This window comes from Panthera leo, chromosome D1 (assembly GCF_018350215.1).
Source record: "Panthera leo isolate Ple1 chromosome D1, P.leo_Ple1_pat1.1, whole genome shotgun sequence".
Taxonomy (NCBI): domain Eukaryota; kingdom Metazoa; phylum Chordata; class Mammalia; order Carnivora; family Felidae; genus Panthera; species Panthera leo.
The window spans coordinates 101640651-101654750 of NC_056688.1; the positions used below are offsets into that span (position 1 = coordinate 101640651).

The 14100-nt window shown below is 37.5% G+C and overlaps 2 protein-coding genes across 2 annotated transcripts; both read right to left on the minus strand.

Moving 5' to 3' along the window:
- Nucleotides 1-6339: 6339 nt before the first annotated feature.
- LOC122200949 (olfactory receptor 9G4) lies at nucleotides 6340-7293 on the minus strand. Its single transcript, XM_042906738.1, has one exon. The coding sequence runs from the start codon at nucleotides 7276-7278 to the stop codon at nucleotides 6340-6342; it is 939 nt and encodes a 312-aa protein (XP_042762672.1). The 5' UTR covers nucleotides 7279-7293.
- Nucleotides 7294-12914: 5621 nt separating this feature from the next.
- On the minus strand, nucleotides 12915-13850 carry LOC122200738 (olfactory receptor 1013-like). Its single transcript, XM_042906461.1, has one exon. It carries the CDS (start codon nucleotides 13848-13850, stop codon nucleotides 12915-12917), a length of 936 nt encoding a protein of 311 aa, XP_042762395.1.
- Nucleotides 13851-14100: the final 250 nt, after the last annotated feature.

Sequence of the window (14100 nt, forward strand, 5' to 3'; positions counted from 1 at the left end):
ATTGACATATATTTCTCAATCAGTGCTCAGGGAAAATGCATTGCTTCAGGGGAAGCTTGAGAAACTGGCTTTAAAAAACAAAAACCAAGCCAAACTAAACCAAATCAAACAAGGGGCACCTGGGTGGCTCAGTCGATTAAGTGTCCCACTTTGGCTGAAGTTATGATCTCACCATTCGTGGGTTCCAGCCCCACAAGCCTGGAGCCTACTTGGGATTCTGCGTCCCCCTCTCTCTCTGTTCGTTCCTCGCTTGTGCTCTGTCTCTCTCTTTCTCTCAAAAATAAACATTAAAAAAAATTTAAAAACGAAACAAAACAAAACAAAAACCACCTTTTTTTTTCTACTCAAAGAAATCCAGTGAAAAAGTTTTATTTATATTAGTTTGATTTACTCTAGTGATCAGACTATATATTATAAAATATTGGTTCAATCTAATATTAACATAGTGTTTTAAAAAGCAACATTGGGTTTTAATGCAAAATAGAAATGCATATGTTGCTTATAATATCACAAAAGATGAAGCTTTACTTTGCTATCTCTCCTAAGTTACCTATTTTTTTCCCCTGCACACTGTGCTTTATGGGAATGTGAAGAAATTCTGGAGACTTATGCTATCCAGAGTTTCTGTAATAGAAGAATTAAAAAAATAGTAAGAATACTGTGATGAAAAGAGAAGGCAGTGAGGCATTATTTGATGAATGCAGAGGAAAAGAAAGATCAAAAGTGTCAGAGATAATACAAATGCTGAAGTGAATACACATATTTGTCCTAAAATTTTAATTTAAATGCATTTTATAAATGTGCCCATTACAATGTAAATGGGATCAATTCCCTCATTTCTCTTTCTGCTGCTTCATTATTGGTGTGTGGAAATGCAACTGATTTCTGTATTTTGATTTTATATCCCGTGACTTTGTTGAATTCATGTATGAGTTCTAATTGTTTTTTAGTGGAATCTTTTGGGTTTTCCACATGGAGTATCATGTCATCTGAGAAGAGTGAAAGTTTGACTTCTTCCTTGCCAATTTGTATGCCTTTTACTTCTTTTTGTAGTCTGATTTCTGAGGCTAGGATTGCCAGTACTATGATTAACAACAGTGGTGAGAGCGGACATCCCTGTCATGTTCCCGACCTTAGGGGAAAGCTCTCAGTTCTTTCCCCATTCAGGGCGATATTAGCTATGGGTCTTTCATATATGGCCTTATGATGTTGATATATGTTGCTTCTATACCTACTTTCATGAGAGTTTTTATAAAGAAAGGATGCTGTATTTTGTCAAATGCTTTTTCTGCATCTATTAAGATATGGTTCTTATCCTTTCTTTTATTAATGTGGTGTATCACATTGATTGATTTGTGAATATTGAACCAGCCCTGCAGCCAGGGAAGGGGCAGATCCCTTCCAGATTCAATCCCACTTGATCATGGTGAATAATTATTTTAATGTAGCATTGAATCTGATTTGCTAGTATCTTTTTGGGAATGTTTGCATCCATGTTCATCAGGGATATTGGCCTATAATTCTTCTTTTTAACGGGTCTTTGTCTGGATTTGGAATCAAGGTAATTAATGCTGGCTTCATAGAATGAGTTGGAAGTTTTCATTTCTATTTTTTGGAATATTTTGAGAAGAATAGGTATTAACCCTTCTTTAAATGTCTGGTAGAATTCCCCTGGGAAGCCACCTGGCCCAGGACTCTTTGTTAGATTTTTGATAACTGATTCAATTTCTTTACTAGTTATAGGTCTGTAGGTCTGTCCAAATTTTCTATTTCTTTCTGTTTTTGGTAGTGCATGAGTTTCTAGGAATTTGTCCATTTCTTTCAGATTGTCCAGTTTGTTGGCATATATTTTTTCATAATATTCTCTTATAATTGTATTTCTGTGGTATTGGTTGTGATTCCTCTTCTTTAACTCATGATTTTATCTATTTGGGTCTTTCTCTTTTCTTTTTGACAAGTCTGGCTAAGAGTTTATCAATTTTGTTTATTCTATCAAAGAACCAGCATTTAGTTTCATTGATCTGTTCTGGTTTTTGTTTGTTTGTTTGTTTGTTTGGTTGGTTGGTTGTTTCTACATCATTTATTTCAGCTCTAATCTTTATTATTTCACTTCTGATGACATTAGGCTTTATTTGCTTCTCCTTTTCTAGCTCCTTTAGGTGTAAGGTTATGTTGTTTATTTGGGACTTTTCTTGCTTCTTGAGATAGGCCTGAACTGCAATTTACTCTTAGGGCTTCCTTTGCTGCATCCCAAAGTATTTGGACTATCTAGGACTTTCATTGGCTTCTAAGTATTTTTTTTTAATTTATTCTTTAATTTCTTAGTTAACCAATTCATTTTTTAATAGGATGTTCCTTAACCTCCATGTATTTGAGGGTTTTCCAACTTCTTTCTTGTAATTGATTTCAGGTTTCATAGCATTGTGATCTGAAAATATGCATTGTATGATCTCAGTATTTTTGTACCTGTTGAGGGCTTATTTGTGACCCAGTATGTGATCTATTGTGGATAATGTTTCAGGTGCACTCAAGAAGAATGAGTACTCAGGATGAAATGTTCTGAATATCTGTTAAGTCCACCTGGTCCAGTGTGTCATGCAAAACCATTGTACCTTGTGATTTTCTGCTTAGAGGATATGTCAATTGTTGTAAGTGAGGTAAAAGGCCCCTACTGTTATTGTATTATTATCAACCAGTTTTTTGTGTTTGTTATTCATTGATTTATATATATGTATTCTTTCAAGTTAGGGGTATAAATATTTACAATTGTTAGATCTTCTAGATGGATAGAGACCTTATCTATGATATAATAGCCTCCTTTATCTCTTGTTACCATCTTTGTTTTAAAATCTAGTTTGTCTGATATAAGTATTGCTACTACATCTTTCTTTTGACATCCATTAACAAGCGTGATAGATGGTCATCCATTCCCTTAATTTCAATCTGCAGGTGTGTTTAAGTCTAAAATTAGTCTCTTGTAAGCAGCTTATTGCTGGATCTTGTTTGTTTTGTTTTGTTTTGTTTTGTTTTGTTTTTTAATCCATTCTGATACCCTTTGTGTTTTGGAGCACTTAGTACATTTACATTGGCACCAAAAAAAAAAAAAAAAAAACACATAACATACCTAGCAATAACCCTAATGAAAGAGGTAAAAGATCTGTATGCTGAAAACCATAGAAATTTATGAAAGAAATTGAAGAAGTTACAAAGAAATGGAAAAACATTCCATGTTCATGGATTGGAAGGGTAAATATTGTTAAAATGCCTACACTACCCGAACCAATCTACAAATCCAATGCAATCCCTATCAAAGTAACACCAGAATTCCTCCCAGAGCTAGAACAAACAATTCTGAAATTTGTATGGTACCAGAAAAGACCCCAAACAGCCAAAGTAATGTTGAAAAAGAAAATCAAAGATGGAGGCATCACAATTCTGGATTTCAAGTTATATTACAAAAGTGTAGTCACAAAGACAGTACGGCACTGGCACAAAACCAGACATATAGATCAATGGAACAGAAGAAAGAACCCAGAAATGGACACACATATATGTGGCCAACTAATCTTCAAGAAGCAGGAAAGAATATTCAATGGAAAAAGACAGTCTCTTCAGCAAATAGTGAAGTAAAACTGGACAGTGACATGCAGAAGAATGAAACTGGACCACTTTCTTACACCATACACAGAAATAAATTAAATATGGATGAAAGACCTAAATATGAGACAAGAAACCAATCAAAATCCTAGAGGAGAAAACAGGAAGCACCTCTTTGAACTCGGCCACAGCAACTTCTTACAAGTTTTGTCTCTGGAGGTAAGTGAAACAAAAGCAAAAATGAACTATTGGGACCTCATCAAAGGAAACAATCAACAAAACTAAAGGGCAACAATGGAATGGGAGAAGATATTTGCACATGACACATCAGATAAGGGGTTAGTCTATAACCCAAAGTTATAGTCTATAGTCCAAATTCTATAAAGAACTTATCAAACTCAACACCCAAAAAACAAATAATCCAGTGAAGAAATGGGAAGAAGATATGAAGAGACAGTTTTCCAAAGAAGACATCCAGATGGTTAACAGACACATGAAAAGATGCTCGATATCACTTATCATCAGAGAAACACAAATCAAAACCACAATGAGATACCACCTCACACCTGTCAGAATGGCTAAAATGAACAACTCATGAAACAACAGATGTTGGTGAGGATGTGGAGAAAGGGGAACATTTTTACTGTTGATGGGAATGCAAACTGGTACAGCCACTCTTGAAAATAGTATGGAGGTTCTTCAATAATTAAAAATATACCAATTTGACAGTAAATTTCATATATTAAAAAATTAAAAAAATAAAAAAAAATAAAAAGAAAAAGATATGATCATAAAAAATAAAAATAAAATAAAAAAATAAAAAAAATAAAAAAAAAATAAAAAAAAATAAAAATATAACTACCCTATGACTATAGGGTAATAATTACACTATTAAATATTTATCCAAAGAATACAAAAATGCTGATTTGAAGGGGCACATGCACCCTAATGTTTATAGCAGTACTATCAACAATAGCCAAAGTATGGAAAGAGCCCAAATGTCCACCAACTGATGAATGGATAAAGAAGATGTGGTGTATATATGCCATGGAATATTACTCAGCTATCAAAAAGAATAAATTCTTGCTATTTGCAACAACTCGGATGGAGCTAGAATGTATTATGCTAAATGAAATAAGTCAGTAGACAAACATCGTATGATTTCATTCATATGTAGAATTTATAAACCAAATAGAGGAAGCTATGGGAAGAGAAGGAAAAAATAAGATAAAAATAGAGAGGGAGGCAAACCATAAGAGATTCTTAAATACATAGAATAAACTCAGTGTTGCTGGAGGGGAGATCAGTGACAGAATGGGCTAAATGGATGATGGGCACTAATGAGGACGCTTGTTGGGATGAGCACTGGGTGGTATATGTAAATGATGAATCACTGGGTTGTACTCTTGAAACCAAGACTACACTGTATGTGAACTAACTTGGATTTAAATAAATGCACTTAAAAACAAACAAACAAATAAATAAATAAATAAATAAATAATTATGCTCACTACAACAGTAGCTATAGTCTTTCAATAATAAAGTACTAACTTGTGAGTCACAGGCTATTCATTTGTCAAATGTAGTTAATAATCCTTAATTTTCACTGTGGTTGTAAAGAGTATTTTAAAAAATCAGCTAATTCTTCTATGTTCTGAATATTCAGCTGTAAGTTTTGTCGTGCTTAAAATCTTGTGGTGGGTCGGGGGGAGAAAAATTGTGTCTAGAAGACAGTGGGGCTTTTGTAGGTTTATTTATTTGTTTGGTTTGTTCCACTTGGTGTTCATCTTTTCCGTCATGGGGAGTGTGCAGTGGTAGAAATGAAGGAGTGGAAAGCAGAGTACTCATCCTATTCTCCATGGAGAGACCACTCTTTTGGGGCGATACACCACAATTCCAGAGACACATATCTCTCCAAACATGTAGAAAAAATATTTTGGCTGTTTGTTTGTTTGCTTGTCCTAAGCAACTTTTAAACATACTGCCCAATATTAAATTGATGTAGAAGACACAAGGTTTAGAAGGATATTTTCTGTCTACTCACTTAGAGCTTTATGAAGAAATAGTGAGAGAATGCCTTACTAAAAATAAATATTTGTAAAATCTTCAGTAAATTTCCAGAGGTTTAACCATTCTAGATCTTTTCCCCACAGAATACAATTTGCTTGCACATCTGACTTTGGGTCAGGTCATAATCTCACAGTTCATGCGTTCGAGCTCCACGTCGGGCTCTGTGCTGACAGCTCAGAGCCTGGAGCCTGCTTCAGATTCTGTGTCTCTCACTCTCTGCACCTACCCTGCTCATGTTCCATCTCATTCTCAATCTCTCTCTCTCTCTCTCTCAACAATAAATAAGCATTAAAAAAATTAAAAAAGAAAAGCAATTTGCTTGCCAAAGTTCAAAGTCAAACTGCATGCACAAAAACTATTTCAATTTCTCTTGTCTTTCCAAGGTTCCCCCAAAGATAATCAAGAGGAGAAGTTTTATGTAAATCTAGAATTAAGAAGAAGCAAAAACACAATATTGTGAAACATCAATCAACCCAATCTTAATAGATGTGAAATAGTTTAATCACACAAAATAATAGCAAACACTTAAAGAGTAGTTTCCTCAGTGTGACATTGCTTTAAGTATAATTTGTTGTATTTACAAAAAATTGCAATGCTTAGAAACATATATATAAATATAAGTCAGTGAGTTGGAAAATTATGCAACAAGAACAATCTGCAAAAAGATAACCTTCATCTCTGTGGCCTTATGGTTTGTGCTGCCTTCCAGAAGGCCTCTTTGACATCTTTGTTTCTCAGGCTGTAGATGAGAGGGTTGAGCAATGGGTTGACCACAGTGTAGAACAGAGCAGCTACTTTGTCTCTTTCCAGGGAGTAGGTAGAACTTGGCCTTGAATACATGAAGAGCAAGGATCCGTAGAAGAACATGACTGAGATGAGATGTGAGGCACAGGTGGAGAAGGCCTTGCGCCTTCCTGAGGCTGAGTGGATCCTCAGGATCGCCAGGAGGATGTTGAAATAGGAAACCAAGATGGCAAGGATGCTGGAGAGGACTGTGAAGCCCACCACACCCAAGAGGACTTTTTCATAGACGTGGGTATCTGTACAAGACATTTTTACCAATGGTGGTGCATCACAGAAGAAGTGGTCTATGATGTTTTTACCACAGAAGCTCAGGCGGAAAGTGTTGGCGGTATGGGCTATGGCGTTTAAAAGTCCTCCTAAGTAGGAGCCAGCAACGAGTCCAGTACAGAGAGAATTGGACATAGTACTTGAATAAAGTAGTGGGTTGCAGATTGCAGCATGCCGGTCATAGGCCATGGCTGCTAGGAGATAACACTCAGTGTAGGCTACAACACAGGAGAAAAACAACTGGGCGCCACATCCAGCCAAGGAAATGCGTTTATCTTCTGAGACACAATTAGCCAAGATTTTGGGAGTGTACACAGAAGTGTACCAAAAATCCAAGAAGGACAGATTGCCGATGAAAAAGTACATGGGCGTGTGCAGGCAGGAATCAACCCAGATCAGGATGACCAGGGTCATATTCCCCGACAAAGTCATCAAATAGAGTATCAGAAAAATTCCAAATAGAATCAGCTGCCACCGTGGGTCTGCTGAGAAACCCACCAAGATGAATTCAGTCAGAAAGGTGCGATTTCCTACTTCCATGTCCACAGAGGAGAAAGCCTGGTAAAGATTTTGAGGAGGAAAAAAATCACTTTGTGGTTTTTCTATTGAAATAAATAAACAAAGGTATAAGTTAAGTCAGTAATTACTAGGACATCTATGGACTTTTATTTGTGATTGCCTAGAATGATAGAACTTCAGTCTGTCACTTGGGAAGACCCCGGGAACTGGTGTTAGAATCTGATTGTGAATTAGGGCTTTCACTTAGTAATTGTTGAATGCAGGGCAAGTCCCTTAGTCTTACCAAACAGACAAGAAAAATAAAGCCCCAACAGGTTATTGGATTGATTGAAGGAAACATGCGTGAAAATACCCAACCCAATGTTAAGTACATAGTGCGTACATAGTGCGTGCTCAAAAAATTTCAGTATCCTTCAAATATTATTGAGAATTTACGTGTCAGTCATTGTGCTGATGGTTATACAAATACCAACATACTGTATATATACATATATGTATATGTATGTATATATATGCATACGTACATATTACTCAGTGTCAGTTAATATTTTAAATCCTAATCTCAATCCACATAATCCTTTCCACAACTTTCGAAAGTAGGTACTATTGTGATTCTCATGGAGTTTAAGAAATAATTCCAAAGTTATAGAACTGGTCAATAGCAGAGCTGGTATTTGAACCCAGAATTTTCTTTATCAAGAGTATGTGCCCTCAGCTGTTAAGCCATTTATGTCTGTTGCAAGTATTTTTTTTTTTTTTTTTGCTTTCCTAGCCAAGGCAACGTTATAATCCTCTGGCAAACTGAATTTCTTGATTTAATAAAAATATCTTTAAGAGTCCTTTTTTTCAGAATGTTTTCCCCCACTTTGTTTTATTGATTTGAGATTTATATAAATACCTGAGGTGTTTTTGGATATAAGTGAATGCTGAACATTAGGAAAAAAACAATTTTTGGTGTGAAAGATTTATTGAGAAGCCATGAATTCTTCCAAGTTATTTTGAAGCTCTGAGGGAGAAGTTAAAAAGGAGGAGTCTGGGGCCCCTGGGTGGCTCAGGTGGTTGAGCTTCCAACTTCAGCTCAGATCATGATCTCACAGTTTGTGGGTTCAAGCCCCATGTTGGGATCTGCACTGACAGCTCAGAGCCTCAAACCTGCTTCGGATGCTGTGTCTTCCTCTCTCTCTCTCTCTCTATCCCTCCCCAGCTCATGTTCTGACTCTCTCTCTCTCTCTCAAAAATAAATAAAAAGTTTTTAAAGAAGGAGTACTCTAAAACATGCTATAGACAGCAAACTGGGGGTTGCTAGAGGTGGGGGGGGGTGGGCTAGATGGGTGATGGGCATTAAGGAGGGCACTTGTGATGAGCACTGGGTGTTATACGTAAGTGATGACTCACTATATTCTGCACCTGAAACAAATACTACACTATATGTTAGCTAAGGTGAATTTAAATAAAAATTTTGCAGAAAAAAAATACCATACAGAATTGGGGCTAATGCCCCAGTAGCCAGCTGACTGTCACTTAGATAACACGGTAGTAGGAGAAAACTAAAACTGAAAAACGATTGTGATTTACCTCCATGTTCAGAACGTTTTCCTTTGAGCTAAGCCCGAAGTGGTTTATAACTCTATAAACTGCAAATGCAAACTTTCTACCCCAAGATCTACTGTTCCTGCTTGTTAGAAAGGGAGGTATCTCACTCTTTAAATGTTAGGCGTTCTGATCTTTCAAACGTAGCTGACAATGTTCAGAGAGGACACGACTTAATCAGCGACACTGTGGTAGATAAAGCTTGGAATCCTGAAGATTATTCATTTCTCCATCTATTACTATATAATGGATCTTATCTCATTAGCACAGAGAAATATTTTAGTCCTATATTGCCTCCATCAGTGAGCTTAACTTACTCTTACAACCCTCTCTCATCACTTGTCTTCATTTATTTAGGACATCAACCAAACTAAATTACTCACATAATTGACTTATCTTTAATAATCTCACATCTCACATCCCAGAAGCTTCACGTTTATAGTGCTACGTTGGTGTTCATTGGTACGCTAATCTTTTTTCTGAATTGGCTCAAGCTTAATAGCTTTCTCGGCAGTGACCTATGGCTAATATATTGAAATGTAAAAACCTGTGGCTGATGGCCACAGTCTCAATAGTTACTCTGAACTTCATCTGCCATGTTATCATGTGTCTATGCAGTGAAAAATATCTGTGCCTTATTAAGCTCATTTTTAATACAATATAATTTGGGATACAAATGAAAATATCCGACAGCGCCTGTTACTACCCTTCTACTAAAAAAAAATAATTTTTTTGGTCTACTGACCAAAGTCTTCACAGAAGCAGAGATATTGAAATTGAGACCTGAGAAGTGACCCCAGTGCCAGCCCCTTGTAGGGCTAAGGAGAGAGAGGAGAGCAGTTCCATATATCAGAGCCCTCACATGAGAGAGCGACTGGTGAGCCCAAAGAGCTGAGAGGTTAAGTAAAGACAGAGTGGAAAGTGGAACCAGTGGACGAGCCAGAAAAGTTATCAGCTCACAAAGCCTAGTGGAAGCCATATTAAGGATTTTGGCCTTTACACCAACACAAATCGTCTTGGGGAAAATAGAGCAGAGTCTGAGCAAAACGAGACGATGGACGTTGCTGGTTAGAGGGCGTGGGATTTAAAATAGAGGGATGAGGATGGGCCTTTGTCAGAAAATGACATTTGAATGGGACTTGAAGGAGATGAGGGTGTGAGCACAGACTCTGCTCTATTTTCCACAAGACCTAGTGTCATCTTCTAACTCCTGAATATTGTTTAGAGTCCAATTTTCCCCACCAGCATGCAAGACACAGGTCAGTAAGATGAGTTTTCTACTTTGTTTATTGCTGCATCCAGCTTATAGAACTGTCTCCAGCAACTAATTGAAAGTTAATAAATATTTCTAGAATGAATAAATGACTAATTATATTTATATCTTGAAGCTGTTTTCCTCAAAATATTGTCTACTTCTAACCTAGTACAAACTACTCAGGACAAATTTACCCTCAACTGAACTTTTCTGACTCAGAGTACTGTATCACTCAGCAAGAAGATAATTAAAGAAAGACTCATAACCATCACACTCATACCCATCAAGATTCGCCAAAATCTATCTTGAATTTGAAATAAATTGCAATGAAAGTATGAATGTGAAATAAAAGACACAGAAGAAGTCCGAGCCAATCATGTCAAAGCAGCCTATAAGAATGATTTCTCAAGACGTGTATTCTCCTGTTCCCTCCTCCCTTCACTGGAACACTAAATATTTGGGGGAAGAATGTGTCCCTCTAGCACCTGAAAATGAGGAACAGGAAGTGAAAATATTACACACTATTAGCTTGCACAGCACAGAGTGCCATGACCACTAGAGTCCAAAAGCATGTCAACAATCTTCTCCTCTGCCCACCTCACTGTGTAAGTGAATATGCAACGACTCGGCATAATTACCAGACTGACCTTCAAATTCTAGCTGAAGGTTAGGCATGCCATTAGTGGAATCTGAATGGTATTTAGGGGTGTGTGTGTGTGTGTGTGGTATTTGGCATAACCATAATCCTTTAAGAGCCATGCCAAACCCTGTATCCCCCTTCTAATCGAGCTGAGGCCAATGAGAGGCCAAACCACTTAACTGCCCCTGGTTCCAGTTGCTTACCCTTTGGTCAGGAAGGACAGATGCTGGAAGTTACAGGCTTTTCTCTGTCCTCTGATATTTTGGCACGCTTTGTTGGAGCCGATATATGTATTTTCTCAACAGCCCTTTGAGACCTCTGCCACAGAACAGCCTAGCAATATCTATCCCAGTCTCTAAAGAATCAATTAGAGTTTGCTTAGAATATGAGGATGATATAGTAATTAGGATATGACGAAAAATATTGTATTAAAATTTCACTCTTTTACCATGAAATCACAATATAATCATAAACATGTCTGATAATAGAAACTCCCCAAAATGTTCTAATTAAAAATGTTTAGAGTGTATCATTTGCACACACACACACACACACACACACACACACACATATATATATATATATATATATATATATATATATATATACACACATATATATTTACTGCCAGAAGATCTACTATGCTTTCTTGTCTACACTAGGCTTCCAGGCTACATTTCCCTGTCTCATTCACCAGGAACCCCCTGTTAAGCCCTGATATTATGGGTCAAATGGCAACCCTCTCAAGTTCACATGTTGACTAATAGTAACTCAGAATGTGTATTTGGAGACAGAGCCTCTATAGAAGTGATTAAGTTAAAATGAGATGTTTAGGGTGACTCTTACTCCAAACTGATCCATGTTTTCACAAAAAGAAAACATGGACATTTGGACACGCAAAGAGGGCTTCTTGTACACAGAAAAGACCGTGTGAGGAGAAAGCAAGAGGGTGGCCACCTGCAAGCAAAGGAAAGGGGTCTCAGAACAAATCAACCTCAATGGCACCTTGATCTTGGCCTTTTAGCATCCAGAACTGTGAGAAAATACATTTCTGTTGTTTTAGCCACCCATTCTGGCAACACTAGCAAATGAATATACTTGGTTAGCAACAGTAGGGCTTTTTTCTGTGGTACAAATTCACATTTTATATGTAAAGTTAAAATTAGGCTTAAAATTAGGAATGTGAGAAGTCATGTTTACATGTTCTCTAATTTCTCACTAATTCATTCATCACATTGAACCAGCAAATAAACAGAAACAATCGCAGAACCTTAATGGCTGTCGATTATTGTTTCCCCTAGTAGATTTTCACTGTAAATCTTCTTGCGGATATAAACCTCTTTGAAATCTGTCTCTCTATCTCTTTATTTATCTATTTCCATCTATATCTCCACTTTTGTCTCTGTACAACTGCTATTCTTTTGCCCTCAGTTCTTCTAATTGTTGAGGAAAATACTCTTTCACTGGAAGCTCACTGTGACTCTAAGATATTTGTCCTTTCCTGTGTATATCACCAAGAACATCTTTGTATCATGGCAAGAGGAAGGAAGGAAGGAAGGAAGGAAGGAAGGAAGGAAGGAAGGAAGGAAAGAAATGAGAGAAGAAAAGTTAAACTTATTTCTAAAGCTATTTTACAATATAATTTTTATTTACAACTTCCCAACTCTGTTCTCCCAACAAATGGGGCAAGAACCTTTGGAGTCAGAAGTTCTGGGTTTGCATTCCCGTTTCCTCCCCTATGAACTACATGATTTGAAGTAAGTCATTCAATCCATCTAATCATCACGCTGATTCTATAACCAATTTTATTATTCCCACTTAGAGATTAAAATATACTTACAGGTAACTTATGAACTGCCAAGTGAAAATTTAAAAAACAAAACAAAACAAAACTCTTCTCCTTCAATCTTCTCAGAATCCCAGGAATTTTGGACTCTGTCCCCAGCTGGCAGGCATAGCAGTTTTTCCAAATGCCCCAGCCTCATCTATTGTAAGCATGTATCCACATACATTAGCACCAACATAAAAAGACAATTGCAGTCTAGTGTTTCTGCATTATCCAATAATTTTATTTTTGGCTTCTTTTCATCATTCCTGAGAGTCTAAGCTAGTAACAGTAACATGGGGATAACCTAGAAAAAAGATACAGCCGTGTTTCCCCAAGAGTTTCATTTAAGAAAATGTTGCCTTATCTAACATTTTCTTCAGGGCATCTTTAACATCTTTATTTCTTAAGCTATAAATCAAGGGATTCAACATTGGTATGACCACAGTATAGAAGACTGAAACCACTTTATCCCTTTCTAGGGCATAGCTGGTACTTGGTCGGGAGTAAATGAAGAGAATAGAGCCATAGTACAAAGTGACAGCCGTCAGGTGAGAGCCACAAGTGGAGACGGCCTTGAGGCGGCCTTGGGTGGAGCGCATCTTTGAGATGGCAGCAGCAATGAAGAGGTAAGAGGCGAGGATGAGCACAGTGGGAGTAATGACATTGGAGGCCAGTATGAAATAGAGCACAGCCTGGTAGCTCTCCTTCACGTCACAGGCCAGCTTTACAAGGGGAGGTAGATCACAAAAGTAATCGTCAATGACATTGTTCCCACAGAAGCTCAGGGTAAATGTCTCACTGGTAATGAGGGTTGAGTTGAGAAAGCCACCAAAGTATGAAACTGCAACAAGACCAGTACATAACCTCGAAGACATCGCCTGGAAATAAAGCAGAGGATTGGAGATGGCCGTGTAGCGGTCATAAGCCATGGCGGCCAACAGGTAACACTCACTGTATGCCAGCCCAGCCGAGAAGAAGAACTGAGCAAGGCAGCCAGCAAAGGAGATGCTTTTGTCTTCCGCAGCGCAGGTCATGAGGATTTGGGGGGCATAGACAGAAGAGTACCAGAGATCCAGGAAGGAAAGATTTCCAATGAAGAAATACATGGGTGTGTGGAGTTGAGAATCAGCACCCATCAGAGAAATCAGGGTGATGTTCCCGGACAGACTGATGACATAGATGGTGAGGAAAATGACAAAGAGTACTCTCTGTAACCACAAGTCTGCTGTGAACCCTAGAAGTATAAACTCTTTCACTCTGGTGAAATTTTTCTCATCCATCGATGTGGGGTGTCTATGTTCCTTTTCTGTGGAAAGATGAATAACTATGTCAGCATTTCAGTATATCAACTTCTATCATTTGCCATTTGAGATCACGGAAAAACCCAGCTGATGCATATACGTTGTTCACTCTGAGATATGTTCATGCTACAGTGGATATCACTCTTTTTAGGTAACAGAGAAATCAGTGGTATGCTGACTCGGGAGTTCGGTTACTATGCTCCTCACGTAGTGAGTGTCACCGTATTTT

What these genes read in the sequence shown, in the direction of transcription:
- LOC122200949 (XM_042906738.1), bottom strand. Translation starts at nt 7,278, where the DNA reads ATGGAAGTAGGAAATCGCACCTTTCTGACTGAATTCATCTTGGTGGGT.
- LOC122200738 (XM_042906461.1), bottom strand. Translation starts at nt 13,850, where the DNA reads ATGGATGAGAAAAATTTCACCAGAGTGAAAGAGTTTATACTTCTAGGG.